The 22,327-nt window shown below is 35.1% G+C and overlaps 2 protein-coding genes, 2 long non-coding RNA genes and 1 pseudogene across 5 annotated transcripts; 1 reads left to right on the forward strand and 4 right to left on the reverse strand.

Moving 5' to 3' along the window:
- Nucleotides 1–2,048: 2,048 nt before the first annotated feature.
- On the reverse strand, nt 2,049–3,110 carry LOC148761464 (uncharacterized). Its single transcript, XM_088808260.1, has 2 exons — nt 2,792–3,110; nt 2,049–2,695 (listed from the first exon to the last, which is right to left on the reverse strand). The coding sequence occupies exons 1-2, from the start codon at nt 3,108–3,110 to the stop codon at nt 2,049–2,051; spliced, it is 966 nt and encodes a 321-aa protein (XP_088664386.1).
- A 3,664-nt stretch (nt 3,111–6,774) lies between these two features.
- LOC148761465 (disease resistance protein UNI-like) lies at nt 6,775–9,685 on the reverse strand (annotated as a pseudogene).
- Nucleotides 9,686–12,641: 2,956 nt separating this feature from the next.
- On the reverse strand, nt 12,642–13,978 carry LOC148761466 (uncharacterized). Its single transcript, XM_088808261.1, has 3 exons — nt 13,549–13,978; nt 13,349–13,458; nt 12,642–13,247 (listed from the first exon to the last, which is right to left on the reverse strand). The coding sequence occupies exons 1-3, from the start codon at nt 13,976–13,978 to the stop codon at nt 12,642–12,644; spliced, it is 1,146 nt and encodes a 381-aa protein (XP_088664387.1).
- Nucleotides 13,979–15,955: 1,977 nt separating this feature from the next.
- LOC148761467 (uncharacterized) lies at nt 15,956–17,527 on the reverse strand. Its single transcript, XR_016027394.1, has 3 exons — nt 17,328–17,527; nt 16,984–17,059; nt 15,956–16,669 (listed from the first exon to the last, which is right to left on the reverse strand). It is a non-coding gene; the product is annotated as an uncharacterized LOC148761467 (long non-coding RNA).
- Nucleotides 17,528–18,577: 1,050 nt separating this feature from the next.
- LOC148761468 (uncharacterized) lies at nt 18,578–20,854 on the forward strand. Of its 2 annotated transcripts, none has more exons than XR_016027399.1 (3): nt 18,578–18,936; nt 19,204–19,333; nt 20,355–20,854. It is a non-coding gene; the product is annotated as an uncharacterized LOC148761468 (long non-coding RNA). The 2 variants fall into 2 exon arrangements; XR_016027400.1 differs by having other exon boundaries at nt 18,578–18,903.
- Nucleotides 20,855–22,327: the final 1,473 nt, after the last annotated feature.

Here is a 22,327-nt window from a genome sequence, read left to right on the forward strand (position 1 = left end):
AAGAGTTAACAGAATACTTTCCACTATGACTCCATTTCCACACAATTGTATCTTCATACCCTTCAACCATTAGATAAACATTTATTATGTTCATCAAATTTTTCCACTGCTCCATCTCCCAACCGAACAAATTTTGTCTTAACTCCACTTTCCATTGCCATTCCCCTTCAACCCATTGGCCAAATTCCCTTACTTTGCCTAACTTGTTAGTTGCTAATGTGAAAATCCTTGGGCACAATTGTTTAAGAATAATTCCTTCAATCCACTTATCGCTCTAAAAATCAAGGTAATCCCCTTTCTCTAAAATGTAGCCAAGACCTCCACGTAAAATGGAACTGCCCACATCAGCCTCAGTCATGGGTTTAATGATGCTCTTCCATACAAAAGATTGCTTGTTTATCCTTCCTGAGTTCGAAAGAAGAGCTCTATTATCACCTTCTTCTTTGTCCACCAATGTCTTTCTCCATAAGTTTTCTCATTCATTCCCATATCTCCATATCCACTTGTTGAGCAAAGCCTTATTTTTAGTCTGCAAGTCAACCCAACCTAAACCTCCAAACTCCTCGAAGGTACAAATAGAGCCCCAATCCACATAATGAATTTTCCTTTCCTCTAAGGAGCTACCCCATAGAAACCTTCGTTGAATTCTTTCTAATTCCTGACTAACTCCAACTGGCATCCTAAATAGCGACATGTAAAAGATCGGTAGACTAGCTAAGACAGACTTAATGAGAGTCACTCTACCTCCCATAGATAGTAATCTCCCTTTCCACCCTGCTAATCTAGCCTCAAATTTCTCCACAATTGGTCGCCACATCTCTCTCGAGTTATTTTTAACACCCAGAGGTAATCCTAAGTACTTTGATGGGAACTTTTCCATTCTACATCCAATTCTACCAGCCCACTCATCCACCGTCCTCTCCTCTATGCCTACCCCAAATAGGCTACTCTTTTGGAAGTTAATCCGTAAACTTGTGATTAGTTGAAAGCATCTAAGGATTTTCTTCACATTATTGATCGACTCCCATTCAAGTTTGCACATGATTGTTGTGCCATCGGTAAATTGTAAATAAGAAAGAATTAATCCTCGATTGCCCACCTCAATCCCTTTGCAGAGTCCCACACTTATCGCTTCACTCATCAACACACTAAAAGCCTCAGCAACACAATTGAATAGAAATGGGGATAACGGACACCCTTGTCTCAAACCTCTCCTTATTCTAAATTGCCTAGTAGGGACCCCATTAACAAGGACAGAGATTATAGCCATGGAAATACATGCTCTAATCCAACTCCTCCACTTACCACTAAACCCCATTTTGCCAAACACAAAATATAAGAAACCCTAATTGACTGTGTCGTAGGCTTTCTCAAAATCCACTTTAAAAAATATCCCTCCCTCTCTGTCCCTGCTCATAATATCCACTGCTTCATTAGCTATAAGGGCACAGTCAACAAGTTGTCTTCCTTTGATGAAAGCAAATTGTTGGTTTCCTATCACCTCTCCTATTACCTTCTTCAATCTATTAGCTAGAACCTTAGCAATGATCTTATATAAACTCCCTACTAGACTAATAGGCCGATAGTCCTTGATAAATTCTAGAGAGTTACATTTGGGAATAAGAGTGATAAAGGTGGCATTGACATAACCATCAATTCTCAAAAAATTTTACAATGAAGCTCATTAATTCATCCTTAATCATAAGCCATTGTTTCTTGAAAAAATTAAGATTAAAACCATCAGTTCCCGGTGCTTTGTTCCCATCGCACGACTCAATAGCTTCCCACACTTCTACCTCTGTGAACTCTCATTCCAACTCCTTTGCTCTGCCTCTTTCAAGGATCTTGAAGTTGCCTCTCATCTCTTTAATTCCAACCACCCTATCTTTCCTATAAATCATCTGAAAGTATTCCACAATCTTCTCCTTGATCAGTTGAGGTTCTTCAATGGTTTGATCCTCTATAGTAAGGCATGGAATGAAGTTTGATCTTCTTCTTGAGGATGCAATTGAATGAAAAAACTTAGTGCTCCTATCGCCCTCTACATACTATTTCACTCTCGATTTTTGATGCCACTCCCTTTCCACATCTCTATGAAGTTTCCACAGTTCCCCTCTTTTCATTCTCACCAAATTCCTCCAATTGACACTGTTGTCTCCACAAATCAAAGCTTCTTCTACTTCCTGAATTGTCATTTCAATCTCCTCTACTTTCCTTTGTGAGTTTCCTAACTCTGTATGTTTCCATTCCTTAATAACTGGTTTAATATCTTTCAAAATCCCCCAAATTCCTCTTATGCTCCCCTTATCTCCCTTACTTTCCTCCCAAGCTTTTTTTAACATCGTTGAAAAAGTGCTTTCGTCCAACCAATGATTGAAAATTTTAAAAGGTTTCAGACCCCAATCCATCCTTATTTCCCCTAAAACTATTGGGTTGTGGTCTGATAATGAAGCTGAGAGTCTTCTTTGAACCAACCTACTAAACCTACTAAGAAATTCTTCACTTACTAAAAACCTATCCAGTCTACTAAAAGCCTTATCCTCCCTAAAATTTCTATAAGTGAATTCTCCCCCTATCATTGGCATGTCAATGAACCCCAAGTCTTCAATAAATTTCCTAAAACTATCAATATCATAGACATTGTAACTCCTCCCTATCTTCTTCTCCCTATTCATGGTCACATTGAAATCGCCTCCTAAACACCATGGAACTCCAGTAGGTTTAATTATGCCTTGCAATTCCTACCACAAAGCTTGTCTCTCACTAACAGAGTTTGAAGCGTAAACATTACCTATTCCACATCTAAAGTTCAGCTTATTGATCAATCCAATTAACAAGATGTATCTCCTAGATTCGAAACTTTGTTCAATATCAAAAAAATCCTCCTTTGTCACCACAAGCAACCCTCTAGAAGCCCCCACAGAAGCCACTGTACAATTTTTGTTATTCACCCTACCCCAAACTAACCTAATCACACTCCTATCAACATTTTCCAATTTTGTTTCTTGAATGAACAACATATCTGGTTTTTCCTTCTCTACTAGAAGCCTAACTACTCTCTTCTTTTCTCTATTACCCAAGCCTCTAATATTCCATGTCAACAACTTCATTAACAGATAAAAAAACACTGACAAAAATTAAAAGATCGAACCTGGACTTTCACGATGTAGCTGGTGTAGTCGAGGTACCATCACCCTTGTCTATTGCCTCCAAATCTACTATTCTCTGAACCATTATTTCTCTGTCTTTCTGAAATTCTAAGCCTAATTTTCTTAAAAATTCCCATATCTCTTCAGCCTCTTTTCTGATGTTGGATTTCTCCCATTGATGATCTGCTTCTAAATTTAAGCCATCTGCCTTGTTTTCTGGCTCAACATCTCCAGTGCCCTTTTCCTCTTCTAATATTTCTTTTAATCTTTTCTTTTGTCCACTGGATTTACTAGATTTTGGCGACACTGCTCCAACTTTGCTTATTTCTTTCCCTTTACTGCCTTTGTTACTACCTTTACCTGAACTCCCTTGCCCTTGATTCAAATCTGGTGAATACCTTTTTAATCTGATATTCCCTCTCTTACTTCTTCTCAATGTGACTTTCATCCACCTTTCCTCATCAAAGCTTTCAGTTATGGTTGGAGCCTCTCCCTTCGAATTGTTCTCACCAATAGAAGAGGTCACCGCTTTGCTCAGTCGCCTTTTTACATTTTCCATACCTGTGCTCAATTGCTCCTTATTATTGTGACTTGTTCTCTGTTCGGCCTCATTCAACTCGTGAAGGACCTTTTTTATTTGTTTATCACTATCTTCCTCAACACGATCCGTACTAACTTGTTTTTGAAGCCCAATCTTTCTGTCCAAATTTAAGTTCAAAGCAGCACCATCGTCCTCTAAAGCACCAGTATTGATCGTCTCTTTTCCTATGAACTATTCTAAGCGAAATGGGACCTTTTTTTTGTTCAACATGATTATTAAGGCCTTAAGTTGGGATACTGACTGAACTGCCTTTAAAATTGACCCCTGGCATTAATTTTGGCCCACTTGAGTGTTCTTTACAATCCACAGCTGATGGGTTTCCATCAAGTGGCCCAAAACCTTTGACAATCTCCAACTCCTGTTCCCTTCCAGCTAAGAAAGACCCATTCTTACTTGGCCCAGCTCCGCTCATATGGTTCCCTTCATTAGTGACCCCGGCCCATGTGAGTCTTTTCTTCTTTTTATAACTCATCACGATACATTCCTCTTGTTCCCCTTTTTTTGACACATTATTTCCACTATTTCCTATGGATTGAACTACCACTTTCGTCTTTTTGTCTAACTACTCCCTCTTTTCTTATGCATTCCTACCCCTATCTTCTGTCCTACAGATTTGTGATCCAATTTTCGTTTCCCCTGATCTGTCACCAAATTCACCTTTTGCAGACCCCTTTAATTCAAAAATCTTTGACAGTTCTAAGCAACCCGTACATCCCTTTTGTGAATCCGTATTGATCGTTGGGTTCAACGTACACGGTGGCTCCTCCACCGTGTCTTGTGGTCCTCCATTGAGTCTGTCCTTCACGATCGTCTCTTCTTCCTCTGTAACAATCTCTTTTCTGGTGGTGTAGATTTTAAGGTCGTCACAGCGTTCTCCCCCTACAATACTTACGCTGATAATATGAATCTTCCTCTCTGCCTCTAACATGGCTCATGGATGGATGATGGTGCGACTCTTGACATTGACCAGTATTAGAGCACGATCCAATCTTTCTCTTGTAAAAGTTGCTCTGTCAACACCAATGAAATCTCCCCAGCATTGTGCAACTGCCTTGAAAGTATTAAGGTGCCATAGTTTGATTGGGATCTCTTCGAGTTTGATCCACAACTTGACTTCCTTGTCGCTGCTAGCAATATCAAGCGGAATCAAGGACTCAAACCATTGGTCGAAAAGATCCCAACAATTTTCTAGCATCACCACCATCTCCTCGTAATCCTCGAAGGTCACTAAAGTTGATAAACCCTCCACCATTCTGACTTGGACTGAGAAACCTTCAGTAAACATCCTTGCTTCAATCATTTCGCAGCTCAATCTTTCACGTAGTCACCCTACAGCACTGCGCCTGGTCCAGTCCATGTCTTCATCAAGGATATTTGTGTTGATAACCCCACTTATACTCCTGTGTGATAACATCTGCTATTGCCCTGTTTCCTTGTTCTCCAATTTTGTCCCCTGTTCTGTCTCCTTTTTCGCCTTTGGGGACTCTTTGCAAATTTGTCTGGCTGCCATCATCTGCTTTGTCGTTGCTCTTTTTGGGTTTTGATCGTTGACCTTGCCTTCTATCACCACATCACGATATGACCTTCCATCCAATTTTTTTTGGTTTGCTCCCTAAGCTAGTGAGCCTTTAACCATACTACCCTTTATCTCTTTGTTGCAATTTGCTCTCCACAGTTTCGCTCTCCTGACTCTAACCCTTCAACCGTTGATCCATTGATGGCCACCCCATTTTAGAGCTCTCTCCATTTCGCTTTTGTCCCGGTACCGGATAAAAGCAAAGTTTGTGCCTCTGTTTCTGTCCTGTAGGATTTTTTTTGGAATATGGACATCAACCACCCTCCCATACTCCTCAAACGTGCCTCTAATGGCATTCCATGAGAGTCGTTTGCTGAAGTTGTTGGCGAAGACTGAGTGTAGACTATCTATCCAACGTTTGCCACTGTTATCATATCTGTGGTTGCCGTAGTTTTCGCGTTCTTGCCGTCGAGTTTCTCCCATGCTTTTTTTTGAAATGCACATATTGATCACCAAATGCGTAAGAATTCCTTGTTTTAATCCCTGTCAAAAACATCCACAAATTCATAATTTTAGAACTACCTAGGCTCAATTTCTTGCTGTCCTTGTATCTCTCTAGTCTTTCTCACCTTTATTCTTCAGAACTACCTTCTGGCCAGGTTGAGTGACAAGGCAGATCTGCTAATACGAAACCATATAAATTCACAATTTTAGTGACAAAGTAAGCATTCACTTCAACTACAATAAATAATCAAATGTCAGTTTCTTATGTTTTACATCAATCATGCAAAATTTCCAACAAACCTTGAGTACAACATCACTAGTAAGAGTTGGGACCTGGATGGTTCCTCCCAAGATTGCCTGCAAAAGCCAATCCAAGTAACTCCGGTAACCCAGATAAATGGACTAGTCCTAATAGTTTGTTTGAAAGTATAAAATTTCATATTTACCTGATTAACACTTAAAACAGCATCTACATGAATGTTGGCACCTTCTCTACAAAAAACTGGGTCTTGGTGGATCTCGTTGAAGAATGAGATTTGACTTGAAGAACCAAATTCAATTATTTTCAACAATTTTTTAGTTTATTAGTTAATATTGTTTATTTTCTCTTTTACGGTTATTGTCATGTTGGGTAGTGGGTTTGTATTGTGAAGTAGGTGGTTATGTAAGGCATAAATATTGCATAGTTATTTTACTTTACTTGGTGATTTTATTTTATTGTTATTTTCTCTCTTGTTTTACCTTTTTTTGGTTATCGAGTTTTGTCTTTCATCATTTTAGCAAATAATAGTATGCAAATATAATAAAATCCTTGAGATTTTCAACAGACCTGCAAACAATAACATAATGAAAAATTTATCTTTAAGCAATGATGAAATATACACCAGGCCTTTAATAAGTGCAAGGATAAAGACCAAGAATAGTCGATTATGAACACGAAACTGAACATGACCAAACAAGACAAGATTCATCAAAAGAAGTAACTAAGTAAGAATACCTCTTCCTCATCTCCTTCTATTATGAACAAGAAATGGAGAAAGGACATCCCTAGCATCAAGGTGATCCCATTTCATTGATTCCCACCTTTCACTCGGGTGTACTCTAATAGTGTTCAGAAAAGGAGGAGGAGATGGTTGCCCATTTTCAAGAAGGGGAAGAGATTTTTGAGATTTTTGAACAATCGACTACCATGAGATTTTTGAGAAAATCTACAGGAATCACAACTTCACCACTGCCAATGCTTTTCAATTTTCGTAAGCGGATTAACTCTAATGATTTTAATTTGGGAAGAATAAATGTTGTTCCTTCTCCTTTGTGATTTTCTTCTAATGCTATTATTTCCTCCATTTCTTCACAATATTGGACATTAATTTCCTCAAAAGTTTTGGAGGCTCTGCAACAGCTCCACTAGAAACAACTTCTTCATCGTCGAACAAAACATCAGATCCAATACTTTAATAAAAGAGAATATGGCAAGTGGTCTTGGAGCATGAGAGGTAGATTCAAATTCAACCGGCACTCCTACTCTCACAATTTCATGAAAGTTTTGCAATGAAAATAGGACTAGCTCCTCGATGTTCTGAAGTGCATTGCAAGACGATACTGACAAGTCAACCACACACTCTATCCCTTTACACTCCAAAATACGACATATGTTCAAGTCAGTTGCCTTACAAAACAAAGGAATATTGCTTGAACATTTGAAATCATCATACTTCTCAATATCTAAAGTATGAAGGTCCTTTGGGACTACTATATCATCACTACTCTCCATCTCGCAATTCGAAAATATTACCCGTGTCTGAATTTTCTGAAATTTGGAGAAAAACCAAGAACCACTACATCATAAAAAGCCACATATGATCCCACTTGAAAACTGAAATGTGTAGGCCATTTACCTTGTTTAAACTCTGCATATTTCTTAAACTCTTCCATGTCACAAAATGAACATGTAACATACTCAAGCTTCCCCAATTTGCTTACTTCTTCTCCCATTAAATGCACCCCAGGTAATATCAAGCATTAGATATGAGAAATCATCGGTAATATTCCTACTGGTAGCTCCGTTAGATTCTTTGAACTTAGATCAAGATATCTAAGATTTTCTAACAGTTCTATACCATGAGGAGCCTTTTCAATACTTGTATACGAAATGTCCAACTTTCTCAATGCTCTAAGCTCAACGAAGGCATATTTTTTAACATGCCATAATTAAAAACTATCAATGCATTGAGATTTTTCAAGTTAGAGATGGAATTGGGTAGAACCACAATTTCATTATGAGAAAGATCTGGAACTTTAAACCCAACCTTGTGCTTAAAGAAAGATTTTGGAATCTTTCTTAAGTAACATTTTTGCAATATCAAAGTGGACAAATGAGAACATTTAGGTGATGTGTGAGGAAGAATTTTTAATGTTAGATTTCGCATCAAGGAGACTTTTTCAACACTCACTGTCCATTCTTGCTCACTTGGCAGTTCCTCCAATTGCATACCAACTTTTACCATGAACTAATGACCTTTAATAGACAGTGCCATGTCTCTCAAAACATCATGCATTTTTACTCGCTCAATATTATCAATTGTAACCCTCTCTAACAAGCAATTATTTTCAAGCTTATTTTAAATGTTATGGCCTCTGTTGTGCATTGCTTGTCTAGCCTCTAAGCCGTGAAGGAATCCTTCTTCTATCCAATTTTCAATTAATTCCGCTTTTCTAATTTCAAAATCTTTAGGATACAAGGAGCAATATAAGAAACAATTTTTGATATTTGGATCTTCTAATCGATCAAAACTAAACTTCAAATGCTCAAATATTTCAGTATCCAATCCTTTCACATTTCTCACCCGCTCATTTAATTCATTTAATGCTCCTCCACTCACAAATATCATATACCCCTTTCATGCTCCCAGCTATTGTCACAATTCTAAGCAAAAAACCTCCACATTGCTTAGCAATTTTGTTCACAATGTCTTTTAAATTTTGATCTTGTACAACACTATGCCCCACCTAATTTAGGAATAAGTTCATGGACTCCTGCTTTGAAAGAGGTTGCACTTTGACCACCTTGCAACCCATAGATTTACAAACATCAATGGATCTACTTGTGAATACTACTTTCTTTCTCGTACCTAATGTTGGTTCAGGGATTCCCACATCCAACAACGAAAACCGTTTCCAAACATCGTCTATGATTAACGAGTATCTCTTTCCCTCTAAAACATCCTTTATTATAGTTGCTCGTTGCAATTCATCTCTTGGAAGAGATTGTTTCAAAGAATCAACAATATCTTCTTGCAATTTGAAAATGTTCACTTCTTTTGATACTGTGACCGATATCACTTTATCAAACTGATTATCCTTCAACAATTGATTATTGATATGCTTCATGATTGTAGTTTTCCCTATGCCACCCATTCCACTTACTCCAATCATTCCAATCTCACCACCCATCAAATACTCCCAAATTTGTTCTTTTACATCGATTTCACCTTCTAGATTTGGTGTTGGTAACGTGAACCCAGTGGCTGGAGGCCCATCAATTGCCACACCATTAGGGTAATTACCCTGTTGGAAAATATCCTTTGCTTCTTCAATCTTTTGATAAACAAATTTTCCTAGACAACCACATGAAAAGTATGAAACAACATGGAACTTGTTTTTAATCTCTTCCATTTCACTGTTTACCCTTTGTACATCTTCAAACAAAATTTTCACTTCTTTATTCACCACTTTTCAGCAACGAAGCTCCACTTCTATTTTGAGTTTGAGGTCTAGCTTTCGAGTATTTAAATCATTCACTTTTCTTCGAAGATCATTCATATGTTGTTCAAGTTTCCAGTGATGATCTATGTATGTACAAGTTGGACCCCCTAAACACTTTATCACTTCAAAAATTGGCCCTATAAGCTTCATAAAAGCTATTCACTGCAGTTCAATAAACCAACATATATGAGATCTCCATGTTACATAAGCTACTGCCTCCCTATACTAAAATTCTATATTTCTCATATAATATTATGTATATAGAATATTTTTAGATAAGATCAAAAGGCATAGTTGAGGAATCTAAAATCTAAAATCTAAAATGACATTAAAAGTACCTGATTTTTTCTTCAAATTATTTGAAAGATGAAGAACTTGAGGTCAAGTAGTTGAACTGCAAATTAATCCCCTTCGCTCCTTGTTAAGTGAAAATTCTTTGTGGAAAACAGCTGACATAAAAGAGGGAAAGTAAGAAATAAAATAATAGAGGGAAAATTAGTAGTGTTGGAGAGGTGAAAATTTTATTTTTTCTAAATTGTTTAAAATTTTTCCTATTTTTTACTCACACTATGGTTATTTCAGCCTGATAAAGAGAATAGAAGCATGACTAAGAAAGAACCAAAATAATGATGTCGGACTTGTCCAAAGATGAATGAATATGTTATAAGGTTATAAGATTCAACATATTAAAAATCATAATACAAAGTAGTGAACAGTTCAATTACCTGGTTAAGTGAGGTAATGACTAGGTACTTCTCCTATCCTTAGAGGGTTTTAGTTAAATTTGTGGAAAAAGACATTGAGTCAAGAGCAAAATCTTAGAGGCAATGAATTTGTTATAAATTTGTGAAGGAAAGAGCAAAATCAGATCTCTCGCCTTGCAAAATCCTTCGTGAAAAGAGAATGAATAATGAAGCAACTGAGTTAAAAAATAAGAGGCAAGTCACTGCAATTAGTCCTCTTCAAGAAGCTAAAATAAGATCAAATGCCTAACTTCCTAAATTTCAAAGGTTGATGGTACTTCATTCATGTGAGAAGCTTATATTATATGTCAACTTCCCAGCTGGTTGTGCATTATTTTTTTTGTACGAGGTTTGTATGTTTTAATAATGACGGTCTTAAGCAGAGGCAATGTAGGAGGCTGAGAGCTATAATTTGGTTCATCTCTCAAAGAATAGTAATTAACTTTTGCATGCGCAACATGATTGAGGAATCCAAGATTACCAAGTAAAACTAAAATGAAATAGACGTTGTGAAAATCTTTATTATATTTTTCGAGAGCTGCAGTTTGAGTCTAGTCATCTAGACAGCATATACTATCTTCTGTGTGTCAGATACCAATTCTTGTATATTTTTCATGAATTGAAATTTATAATTAGAAGGAGAATTAATCCAATTTTAATAGAAGAAGCCATGCACAAGTTGCAATCATCTTGGCTTTGCTGTTCTGCTTCTTTTGCTGATTTTGAATATGGAGATGATGGAAATGACCCTATGGATAGCTGATAATCATGGAACCAATAAACAGGATACTCTGGGACTGGGAGAGAACGAAATTATAATTTTGGTTTCTTCAACAAGTAATCTTTTCTCCTTCCTTTTTTGAAGTAATCTGAAATGGCTAATTTTGATTAGTTTTGTAAATTAACCAAGAATTCATGGCTGATTCAAGAATTGCACATTTCAATTGACAAATGGTCCTTAGCTATCCTTAGGTTTTTCATTGTCTCTAGATCTACATATCTTGAAACCATGTAATGATAATTTCTGATCTCTAGATAAGGCGAGATTCATTTGCATTGGCTAAACATTGAACATTTCCATCCAATCTAAAAGAACCATAGTCATATTAATATCATAATCTCTATAATGACTCAGATCCTAATTTTTTTTTATCAGAGTGCAACTAATTCAGTTAGAAACCAAGCAATTTGAAAAAAAACTAAAAAGAAATGAGAAAAAAAAAAGAAATAGGAGAAAAGAAAATGCACCAATTTCGCTGAGTATTAACCATCCTACATTTAGAAAAAAAAAAAAATGGAAACTGCCCTGTCATTAGCAAGGGGAAGAGGGCAAAACAATACTATCTGCTCTTCAAGTTTTTCTGCTTTTGCCTTGATTCTGTCATCCATTGATCGTCTATGGCTTTGCTAAAACTCAAACAGGACATGTCAAAAACCAAGCAACTGGAACAACATGGGGAAGCGCAAAGGAAAAAAACTATGTTTAAATAATTAAATTGATGTTGGCATTCTCTGCCCTGCTTGAAATCTCGTTGGTGAAATTGGATAATGCTTCAACACTATGCCCCACATGACTCAACATTTTGTTGACAATGACTTTTAAATTTTTATCTCATACAACACTATGCTCCACATGATCTAAGGATAAGTGCATTGGGCACCTTTTTTTTAAAAGCAGTTGCAGTTTGATTACCACGCCATCCATAGATTTACAAACCTCAATGAATCTACTAGTGAGAACAACTTTCCTTTCCATATCTAATGTTGATTTTGAGATTCCTACATCCAATAGTAAAAATCGTTACCAAACATCATCTAAGATCAACACATATCTCTTTTCCTCCAAAATATGCTATAATGTTGTTTCTTGTTGCAGTTCATCTTTTGGAACAGATTGCTGCAAAGAATCTACAATATCTTCTTGCAACTAGAAAACATTCAATTCTTTTTATATGGTAATCCATATCTCTTTATCAAATCGATTATCCGTCAACAATTGATTATTGATATCTTTCATGATAGTAGTTTTCGCTATATCACCCATTCCACATGCTGTAATCGGAAAAACCTCATCACTCATCAAACACTTCCAAATTTGTTCTTTAATTTACATCTATTTTAACTTCTATATTTGGTGTTGGTAATGTCACCTTGGTGGCTAGAGGCTGCATACTATCAAGGAAGCTACCTTGTTAAATTTCCTTCTTCACTCCTTCGGTAGACAAATATATCTGCTAGCATAAATCAAACAAAAGCAAACTTTATTATATTTAGCATTACATCCAATTTCCAAACAAAATAAAATGGATACAAGATACCATCCACTAACAGTGACACAACTCATGCAAAGAATTCCAAATATATTACAGCATAAGAATATTCCTCCCCTTTCCAACCCATTTATTTACTATGTATCCCAACCGACCAATCGACGGGTAAGGTTGGGCAAGGGGAGCGTTGTTTCCTCCATTACTCGAAGTGACGAACACTTGCACTTCACCATATTGACCATATATGCTCTGGGTTTGGGTTCCGACCGCTGCATCAAAGTGTGCACTTCCCTTGGCAATTTGGTCATCAAATGACAGCGTATCATAATCCCACAAATCTGCCGTGATTGTTAACACAGAACTCGCTGGTGCTACCACAAATGAACGAGTCAAGGGAATAGAATAATTGGGACGCACTTGGACATATTCATTAGACGATTTCTCAAACAATGCGAGGGATGTCGACGATCCCCCTAAATCCTGCGAAGCTTTGATTGTTCCATACACATCTGCCGGTAATTCATTATCCCCATTTATCAGCACAACATGGATAGTGGCGTTGAGAGCTTGTCTTAATACAGAGTAACCCACCATGACACTGCCATATTCACCATACACAACCTTCTCCAAACGTTTGTCATAATTGGCGAAAGTTAAATTCTCATTTCTTGGTTCCCACACGATGTCGCCTTGAGCAATCTGGTCATCGCGGGACAAGCTATCGTAGTCCCACAAACTAACACTGATGACGAACACATCACCGCCCGAAGTAGCAGTAGAAGGCCCCAAAAATCCTTGACCTTCACCGTTCCGTAGAGATCACCAGGATCCTCACCATTAATATTGTTCACACGTACATACTCGATGCTCACCAAGGTACACACGTATGAAACATTTGTATCAGCAGTATCTGCATTATGAGCATTGCCAGCAACAACATCAGCTTAGCTTGTCACGGGTCTTGTCTCCATCAAGATCCCAAGTGCGGCAATGGCCTGACCTACGGTCCAAATTTGGGCTCTATTAGGGTTCGGGACGTTAGGCAAGGGCGTATTATCTGTCCAGGGGAGGTCAGCACGTTGGACAGCACTAGAAAAACTTACAAAGCCCTGCTGCAACTCGACGAGTTGTGAAGTGAGTGGTGCAGAATTGTACCAGTTTTTGACAATGTGGTCCGTGATTAATTGAAACCTCGTAGATTCGGCAATCATTTGAGTTAAAACCAGCAGTGCTCTAGCACAATTCTGCAATGCATTATTTTGGGTCGAGTTCGGGTCCAACGCTCTTGCTAAGTTGGCAATGGCATTGCTTAAATTAGGTAAACCTAGCTGAAGTGTTTCACGAGTAACATCTTGTCCGGCAGCATCAATGAAGGTGTAACCATCTACATAGCTTCCTGCATATGCGAGAGGGCTCGATCCAGAAATCATAGATGAATCCGAAAACTCCCAAAATTTTGCACCTTCATCTCTTGAATATCCACGCACGTATAGATTTCTCTTGTCAATTCTCAAGATGATGGTGGAAGCACCAGAAGTTAGGCGAATATCTAACCAACTTAGAGAATGTGTTTGTGGCATGAGCACATCGATATTATGTGATGTGGAGCTTGAAAGTATAGATCTTAGGCTTTGGATAAATGTCTGGTAATCACCTTCATCAACATTGAAAGCAATTGAAGTATGCCCATCTGCCATTGTTGATCACGCGTTCTTGTTTGCAAAGATAAGATGCAAGTGTTTGTTCAGTAGTGTATATATTAGATCTCCATCTGACATAAGTTCCTCCCTATACTAAAATCCTATACTTTTCATACAACATTATGTATATGCAATATGTCAAGAGAAAAGTGTTACTAAATAAAAATTTTCACCAATTCTTCTAAAGAAAAAACATAATGTTTATGAAAACATTATTAGAAACAAGAAGTTTTTCCATAATCTTTGAGTATAATAATTACAGTTTTAACACTATTCATATATATATAATTCAATTTCCCCTTATAGAACCATCACAAATTCTTGAATATATCATATCTATTTATGGTTCCTAGCTTTGACTATTACAACATTAATAAAAGGATGATGTAAATAGAGAATCAATCTAATATAAATATATAAATGATAAATTTTTCGATAAAAAAAAAAAGAAACGATTTTACATTGATAGTGTGTTTTTCTAACACGTACTACAACAAAATTGAGTTTTAATCACACTTCTTTAAACTTTTAATTTCACATTTTTCACATTTAGTAGCAATATAAAAAAGTGAAGTCTTTGCTTGTATGCAATTTCTATGGTTACATTTTATTCATAATGCATCTAAAAATTTATATATTAAAGTTAAATCTACAAAAATATTCTAAAAAGTATAAAAAAGTGTTATTAAAATATTTTCAGTAAGACATTTTTAAAATATGTTGTCTTAAGTCAAATTTGTTGTAGCGATGTATATATATTAAATAATTGTTATGTATCAATTAATCAAGGCAAGATGTAATTTTAATATTGGAAGACTAAATTTACTAAATTTAATTATTTCCATTTATGCATTTTACACATTTAATATAAATTTAAATTAGATTAGGTAAGAATTTCTAATTATTACCCTAAATGAATAAAGAAATTGCCATTTAATGTTAAAATTGAGTTTTTTTGCACAAAAATATATATTTGCTAGCATAACTCAAACAAAAGAAAAACTTTATAATATTAAAATTTGCATTGATTTCATTGCATTCCTTTCTAATTGTTTCACATAGCTTTTATTGGCTATTATTTCTATTAATCTGTCTTTTTAATAATTACTCTAATTTGATTTTTTTAATACTTATTACAATTTAATGGTTAGTCAACAATTTACATTCAAAATTCAAAATTTACCTTATATAATTACTTCAAATTTTACCCTTATCAATATGAGCTGTAAACTTTTCGACTCTCTTGGTACATTTTTGTTAGAGACTAACGTTGCTTAATTAATTTAACTTTTTGTTCCCCATATATTTTGTCTACTCATGTTTAGTTTCTATATTTCCTAGTCCCGATTCCATCCTCGAAAGCTAATTTATTCTTTTTGTAAATCTCTTTGAATTATTCAATTAATTCTATATATGTATTATGACCTCTTTTATTTATTATTACCTGGTAATTATGTTTTTCACCTCCTTGATGAATTATTCAATTTCTTTATTTTTTTAGTAAATTGTTTTACTGTATTCATGTTTGTAAATTTTCAATTGTGGATTCTACAATATAACCATAAGTAAGGAATAATATATCTTTTATTTTGATAATTAAAACAAGAAAACTTTTGAAAACAACAATATATCTCAAAAAGACATTTGAAAAATAATTGCAAGAATGAACTGAAAATGACAATAAAAATACCTGGTTTCTTCTTCAAATTATTTGGAAAGATGAAGAGCAGATGTCAAGTCGATGTGTCGCAAATTAATTCCCTTGGCCCCTTGCTACAATTTTTTTTTTTTGGGGGAAATAACTGCTGTACTGAAAAAAACGAAGGTCAGTACTAATAAAAAGAACAAAAAGCAGTTGTGTTTTAAAGGTGAAAATCTTACTCGCTAAAGTTTTTGAAATTATTCTTATTTTTTACTCACTATAATTATTTTCAGCCTAATTAAGAAACTAAAAGCATGGCAAAGAAAGAACCAAAAATAATTATGTCAAAAAACGATGAAATTATATTATAACGTCATATGATTCAAAAGATTAAAAGTCATAATATAAAGGAGTAGACAGTTCAATTGCTTGGATAAGTGAGGCAATGAGTTGGTACTTCTATCCTGAGAGAGTATTGGTTAAATTTGTGGAACAAGGGAAGATTAATAATATCTCCTTCCAAAATTTGTGAAGAGAAGAGCAAAATCAGATGTCTCTGCTTGCAAAATCTTTTATGGGAAGAGAATTTATTAGTAAAAGTAGGCAAGTCAACGCAATGAGTACTCTGCAGGAAACCAAAGTAAGATGAAAAGCCCTACTTGTTTATTAATTTTTCTTCCTTTGCCTCAATTCAATGAGGGTTTTACATATTTTAAAGGGGTGTAGGCAACTTAGGCTAATTATGGGATTTAAGTAAAGAATCACATCTTCATTTCCCCCTGTAGATAACCATCACAAATTATTGAATATTAATTACAGCATTACTCAAAGAGGAAAAAGAAAAACAGAATCCAATTTTCAATAACAATAAACAACCAGAAAATATTAATTAATATTTTTTGAACAGTTATAAAAATTTTCAATTGTGGATTAATATAATCTAAATATAAGTAAGAAAGCTTGTGATATATTTTTTGACAAGATAATTAAAACAAAAAAGTTTGTGATATATATATATATATATATACACATACCCAAAAGACATTTAAATAATTGTGGGAATAAATAGAGAGTTTAATGACATTCAACATACCTAGTTTCTTCTTCAAATTATTTGCAAAGATGAAGCCCAAAGGTAAATTAAAATGATCCACATACCTCCTTGGCTCCTTGTTAAGCAGAAAACATTTTAGGCAGAAGAAACAAGTTGGCATAAAATTAATTAGGAAAATTAATATTGTTAATAAAAGAGAAAATTTATGTGCTAAAGTTTCAGAATTATTAACTTTTCAGTTTTCACTCACTATGATTATTTTTCACCTAATTAAGAGAACAAAGAAGCAAAATAATTATGTGAAGGGAATGAAAGATGATGAATTTATGTTATAAGTTTATTCCAAAGAATATGAGCCCAAAGATATTTTATAGTTTAATTACCTGATGAAGTAAGGCGAATAAGCTCTATCCTTACAGGTCTCGGTTGAGTTTGTGAATGAAGGAAACCAACTTCTTTTTGCAAACTTTGTCAAGAAATCAAGATGTTCAAAATTATCCTTTATGAGAAGAAAATGAATTATGAAGAAAATGCAAAGTCGTCGCACAAGTTGTTAAGTCACTTTCCTTGGAGCTGTTTCACAATAATGCAAATGTGGATGAATTATGGGGCCACTTATCCTACTCTCCTTCATTATTGTCCTCACAAGTCACAACATTATCCTACTCTCCTTCATTATTGTCCTCACAAGTCACAACATTATCCTACTCTCCTTCATTATTGTCCTCACAAGTCACAACATTATCCTACTCTCCTTCATTATTGTCCTCACAAGTCACAAACATTCTTTCGCAAGGGCAGCAAAATCTTATCTAATTTTTTTGTCTTAAGGTAAAGCTTCAAAATATCTAGAGACAGAATGTCCATTGCTTTCAACTTTCAAAGCTTGTAAAATTCATAGAAAAACTTTTCAGTTTGGCAGATTTTAGAGAGCAAACATGCTTAAACTGATAACCGTTGACTAGTATGCAAGTCTTCCTTCAAAAGACCATTAGCTGTCTTCTGCATGCTCTACCTGGCCCTTAACAGTAATGACTAGCAGTTTATGGAGTGCAGAAAAGCTACCTTATAGTAAATGCAGTTCTTCAACCGTCATGTGAGTAGGGACAAAGAACATATATTAAGTTTATTAAGTTTATGTAGTAACCACAAATAATTAATGACTTATCATGCGCTTTCATTTTTGTTATGATGTGAGGATTAAATGACTCTTCCTCAATGAAACGTCTGATAAAGTGCAAGATAAAAGAAATGAAATCAATTTACAATGAGATTTCACAAAATTCTTATTTTTGATTTACACAAAGCAAGTGCAAAACAGAGAACAAAAAAAAAAGAGGATGATAGGGATCTCTTAAACCCTTTGTTCCTTAGAGCAAAGAAATTAAGCAAGAGAACTAAGATTAAAGTAACCAATCTGCTGATGCTCTTAGATTAAACTGCTTGCATCAATGAATAGGTGGTTGATTATTAGACTGATTAAAACCTAGGTACAAATATAAGGTCACTTTCTTTCACAAGGGAAAGAAACTCTTACATAGTTTCATTGGGTTCGGAAGTCACTTCCCTTAAAGCTAGTTTAAAATAAAGAAAATATAAATAAAATAAAAGTTGAAAAAATGAGAGCGAATACAAGGTGATCTAAGCTATTATAATTGTTTGGTGGAAAGAAAGCACCCGAGAGGTAAACTCATACAAGAAGATTACTTTGTCAAATGAGAAGTTAGAAAATATGAAAAGGTTAGAGAAATAGGGAGGCACAAGTGGTTTGTGGGGCACTAATTCCACTATAATGTCTGATAGAATCACTTTTCCTTTCTCCATTATTGACCTCACTTCTTATCGTTCACTCGTACAAGACAAGAAACTATTTAATACTACAGAGTACTACTTCCAAGGCAACTTCATACTTGTGGATTTAAGCAAAAAGCTTGCAAACTCATACGGGGAGTAACACTGGTATGAACGGCTTACTTGACTAAGACAGCTTAGGTAATTGTTAGTTCGTTAAGATATTTATCTAAATTATACTATTATGTATGAACAATTCTCCTTCCAAGTGTTCTGCAGTATATTTACTGTATTAATCTGAATCTATAGTTTAAAAAAGAGATGCCTGATCTTGAGTCGTTTTCTTGTTGCTGATATAGAAAGATTTCACTATAATTTTAAAGAAAGAAAATGCTAATTTATGTTAGAACACAAAACTGGAAAATAAAGATTGCACAGAATCCTTCCTAATTTCTGATTTATATGAAGCTTCAGTGCAGTCATCTTGTCAATGTCTCTGTGGGACAAATATATATATATATATATCATCACCCACAAGTAAGCAGTTGCAGGGTGCTAAGCTCAAATTGGGACTAAACCACTGGTATCAAAGCATAAGGTACAAGACATACTGATCATCAATATCATCTAATAATGCCTTGGAGATGAAAGAGTTAAGTATACTGTTAATCAATCATCGAGCATCTAGTATAGATAGAGTCATTTTATTTGTTGAAGAAGATACATGCTTGTCTGATGAAGAATCTTCTTCAAGTGGACTTTTTTGAAACAAAAAACCAGGTTGTTTGGGGTGTAGCAAATCAATTTCAATTCCCAACATCAGAATCACAGATGACATACTTGGCTTATCCTCAGGATGCTGTTGTACACAAAAAAGACTAATATGGATGCATCGTATCACTTGTGATAGATTGCAAAGCTCTCCTAAGCATTCTTCAACATGTTCTGAAGCACTGCCTTCTTTTCATAATCTCCATGCTTGCAGCAAATTGAATCCCTTTTAGGTTTTATCAATCCAAGATAAGCAAAAAAAAATTTTGATTATAATAAATTTGCTGAAACTGACATGTTCAACAAGGTTGCCGCTCTGTGTTGGATGGTAAAGCCTTCTATTTTTGTTCCCTTTTATAATCTCCAGCAATAATATACCAAAGCTAAAGACATCTAATTTTACTCAAAACAATCCTTCAATAGCATATTCTGGTGCCTTATAACCACTACTGCAGAACATCATCAAAAGCAATAAAAATATGAGGATTTGTAGACATTATGAAAATAAAGTGACACTAAGTTTCAACCACTCTTTTAGTGTTACCTTGTTAGAGTTAAAGCATGCATTGACTTTATCATTTTGTTTATTATGTATTTTGCTTCATTGTACTGGTTGTTAAGTGTTGTACACTAGTGTTTATGAGGGGTCTTTGTCCATGGTTAGCTTTACAACACTTGTCTCTTATGTTAATAGGTGTTAATCTTGTATAGCTTGTATAAATATTTTGGTCATAGTTGAATACAGTGTGTGTGAATATTAGCAAATTCCTCTCTGTTTTTTTTCCTCTCCATACCAGAGCAGTATATGATCTCATCTGCTCTATTATAGTTTCATTCTTCTTTCACAGTTTCTTTACATGGTATCAGAGCAAACAACTGATCTTTGTGCCTGTTAAAGCTCTCTCTTACTCATCAAAAGCTCATTCTTCGGCAAAATGTCAGCCTCAACTGTCACACAGCAAACCGTACCCATTTTCAATGGCTCTAACTATCCTGTTTGGGCCATTAGAATGAAAGCATTCCTGAAAGGTGTCAATCTATGGAATGCACAGAATGAAGAAGTTTAGCCCTTGCAAAGAGCCTTGTGTTTGATGGCAATTCGGTTCTTTCTTATTAGCCCGTTCAGATTACCTTAAGAAAGGAAGGCGAAATGAGAAATTAAACCAAAAAAGACAAAAGAAAAAGTTAAATTGTTGAAGAAATAAGAATTGTGATTACATTTCTGTTCCAGCACGGAACCTTGAGATTCATCAATTCTGTCCTACTTATCGGTATGATTATTAGTTAAGACCACTGAAACCATTCTATAAATCTCAACTCTTATTGCAGATAAAGAAAACTATCTTCAAAACTGGCTTTGAAATTTCTTTTCTGGGTACATGATGCTGTCAAGTTAAGACTATTGAAAAATAGGAACTGAAATAAGTTGCAGTGATTTAACCTTGCAATCTATATTAAGATGAGGTTAACATAATTGTTAATTCAGTATTGCAACTCGATTACTGTCAAGTCAATCTGTAATTAATTTAAACACAAGGGAAAATAAGGTTGGATTCATTTGCATTGGCTAACCATTGAACATTTCCAACCAATCTAAAAGAACCATATTCATATTAATCTCATAATCTCCATAATGGCTCAGAGCCTAATTTTTTTTTATCAGAGTGCAAGAAATTAAGTAAGCATGCATTTTTAGACTTTGAAAAAATGTCATCGAGATTATTTTTCTTCTCAATAATAATTATTAAGTGAACATGATTGCCAATAGTTAAGTCTTTCTAACAGACATTTTAGCTGATTACATAAAAGGTAATTTATAGGCTACGTACAAGATCTGTCTTTTGAATTACCAAAAAATTACAATAACCTGCCCTAAGGGTCAAATAGAATTGATGTTACGCAAATGCTATTAAAATTCCCCTGCTTTCATCGTAATCAATTTGTTTTGAATAGCATAAACCTATAAAATTTCATGCTTTTGGCTTTATTATGTCATGCATTATGGCATTGCAATGACTCCAACAAGGAAAGTTAGAAACTGAGCAATCTGACAAAAAAAAAAAAGATAAAATGAAGAAATGGCAGAAAAGGAAATGCACCAACTTGATTAAACAATGACCATCCGGCATAAAAAAATAGAAACAGCACCTACCCTGTCATTAGCCGAGGGAAGATGGAAAACTGATACTTATAATGCCATCTGCTCTCTGGGTTTCTGTGTTTTTGGCTTAATTCTGCCATCAATTGGTTACTTTATGACTTTGCCACAAATCAAACAGGATGCCTAGAGCTGGCAAAATAATACTAATTGACGATGTGGAGCAACAAAACCTGTCACACACTCTAGAGCTATTTTCGAAATAAAACCAATTCTTGATGCTTTGCAGTGCAAACTCAACGTACTTTCACTGAATCGAAATTTATGTTTCAAAGGAGAATTAATCCAATTTAAAAAAGTCATGAATTATAATTCCTTGTTGCTGATATAGAAAGACTTGGTTATAGAAGAAACTATGCACAAGAAGTTCAGCCCTTGATAAAAGTACTGAGAAAGACATGAGGCTTGCGCCGGGTGGAGACTCAGCTTCTTGCTTGTCAGCCATTTCAGATTACCTCAAAAAAAGGAAGGGGAACAGATCATCAATTGTTCAAGACACCAAATTATCACTTCATTCTCTTCCAGAAAATATCCTGTTTATTGGTTCCATGATTATCAGTTGTCAATTGGGGCATTTCCATCATATCCTGTTTAAAATCAGAAAGAGAAGCAGCAAAACAGAGCCAAGAAGATAGCAATTAGGAACATCTGTTTCAAAATAAT

The sequence above is a fragment of the Theobroma cacao genome, chromosome 7 (genome assembly GCF_053813885.1).
Source record: "Theobroma cacao isolate CCN51 chromosome 7, ASM5381388v1, whole genome shotgun sequence".
Classification (NCBI taxonomy): Eukaryota; Viridiplantae; Streptophyta; class Magnoliopsida; order Malvales; family Malvaceae; genus Theobroma; species Theobroma cacao.

Excerpts from the sequence above, each read along its gene's own strand:
- LOC148761464 (XM_088808260.1), bottom strand. The coding sequence starts at position 3,110 with ATGAAGTTGTTGACATGGAATATTAGAGGCTTGGGTAATAGAGAAAAG. Across the intron at positions 2,696-2,791 it reads GAACTTTAGATGTGGAATAG|GAGGCGATTTCAATGTGACC; the intron begins GTAATGTTTACG and ends CATGGTGTTTAG.
- LOC148761466 (XM_088808261.1), bottom strand. The coding sequence starts at position 13,978 with ATGATTTCTGGATCGAGCCCTCTCGCATATGCAGGAAGCTATGTAGAT. Across the intron at positions 13,459-13,548 it reads AGCCCAAATTTGGACCGTAG|ATACTGCTGATACAAATGTT; the intron begins GTCAGGCCATTG and ends CTCATAATGCAG. Across the intron at positions 13,248-13,348 it reads ATCTCTACGGAACGGTGAAG|ATTGCTCAAGGCGACATCGT; the intron begins GTCAAGGATTTT and ends CGCGATGACCAG.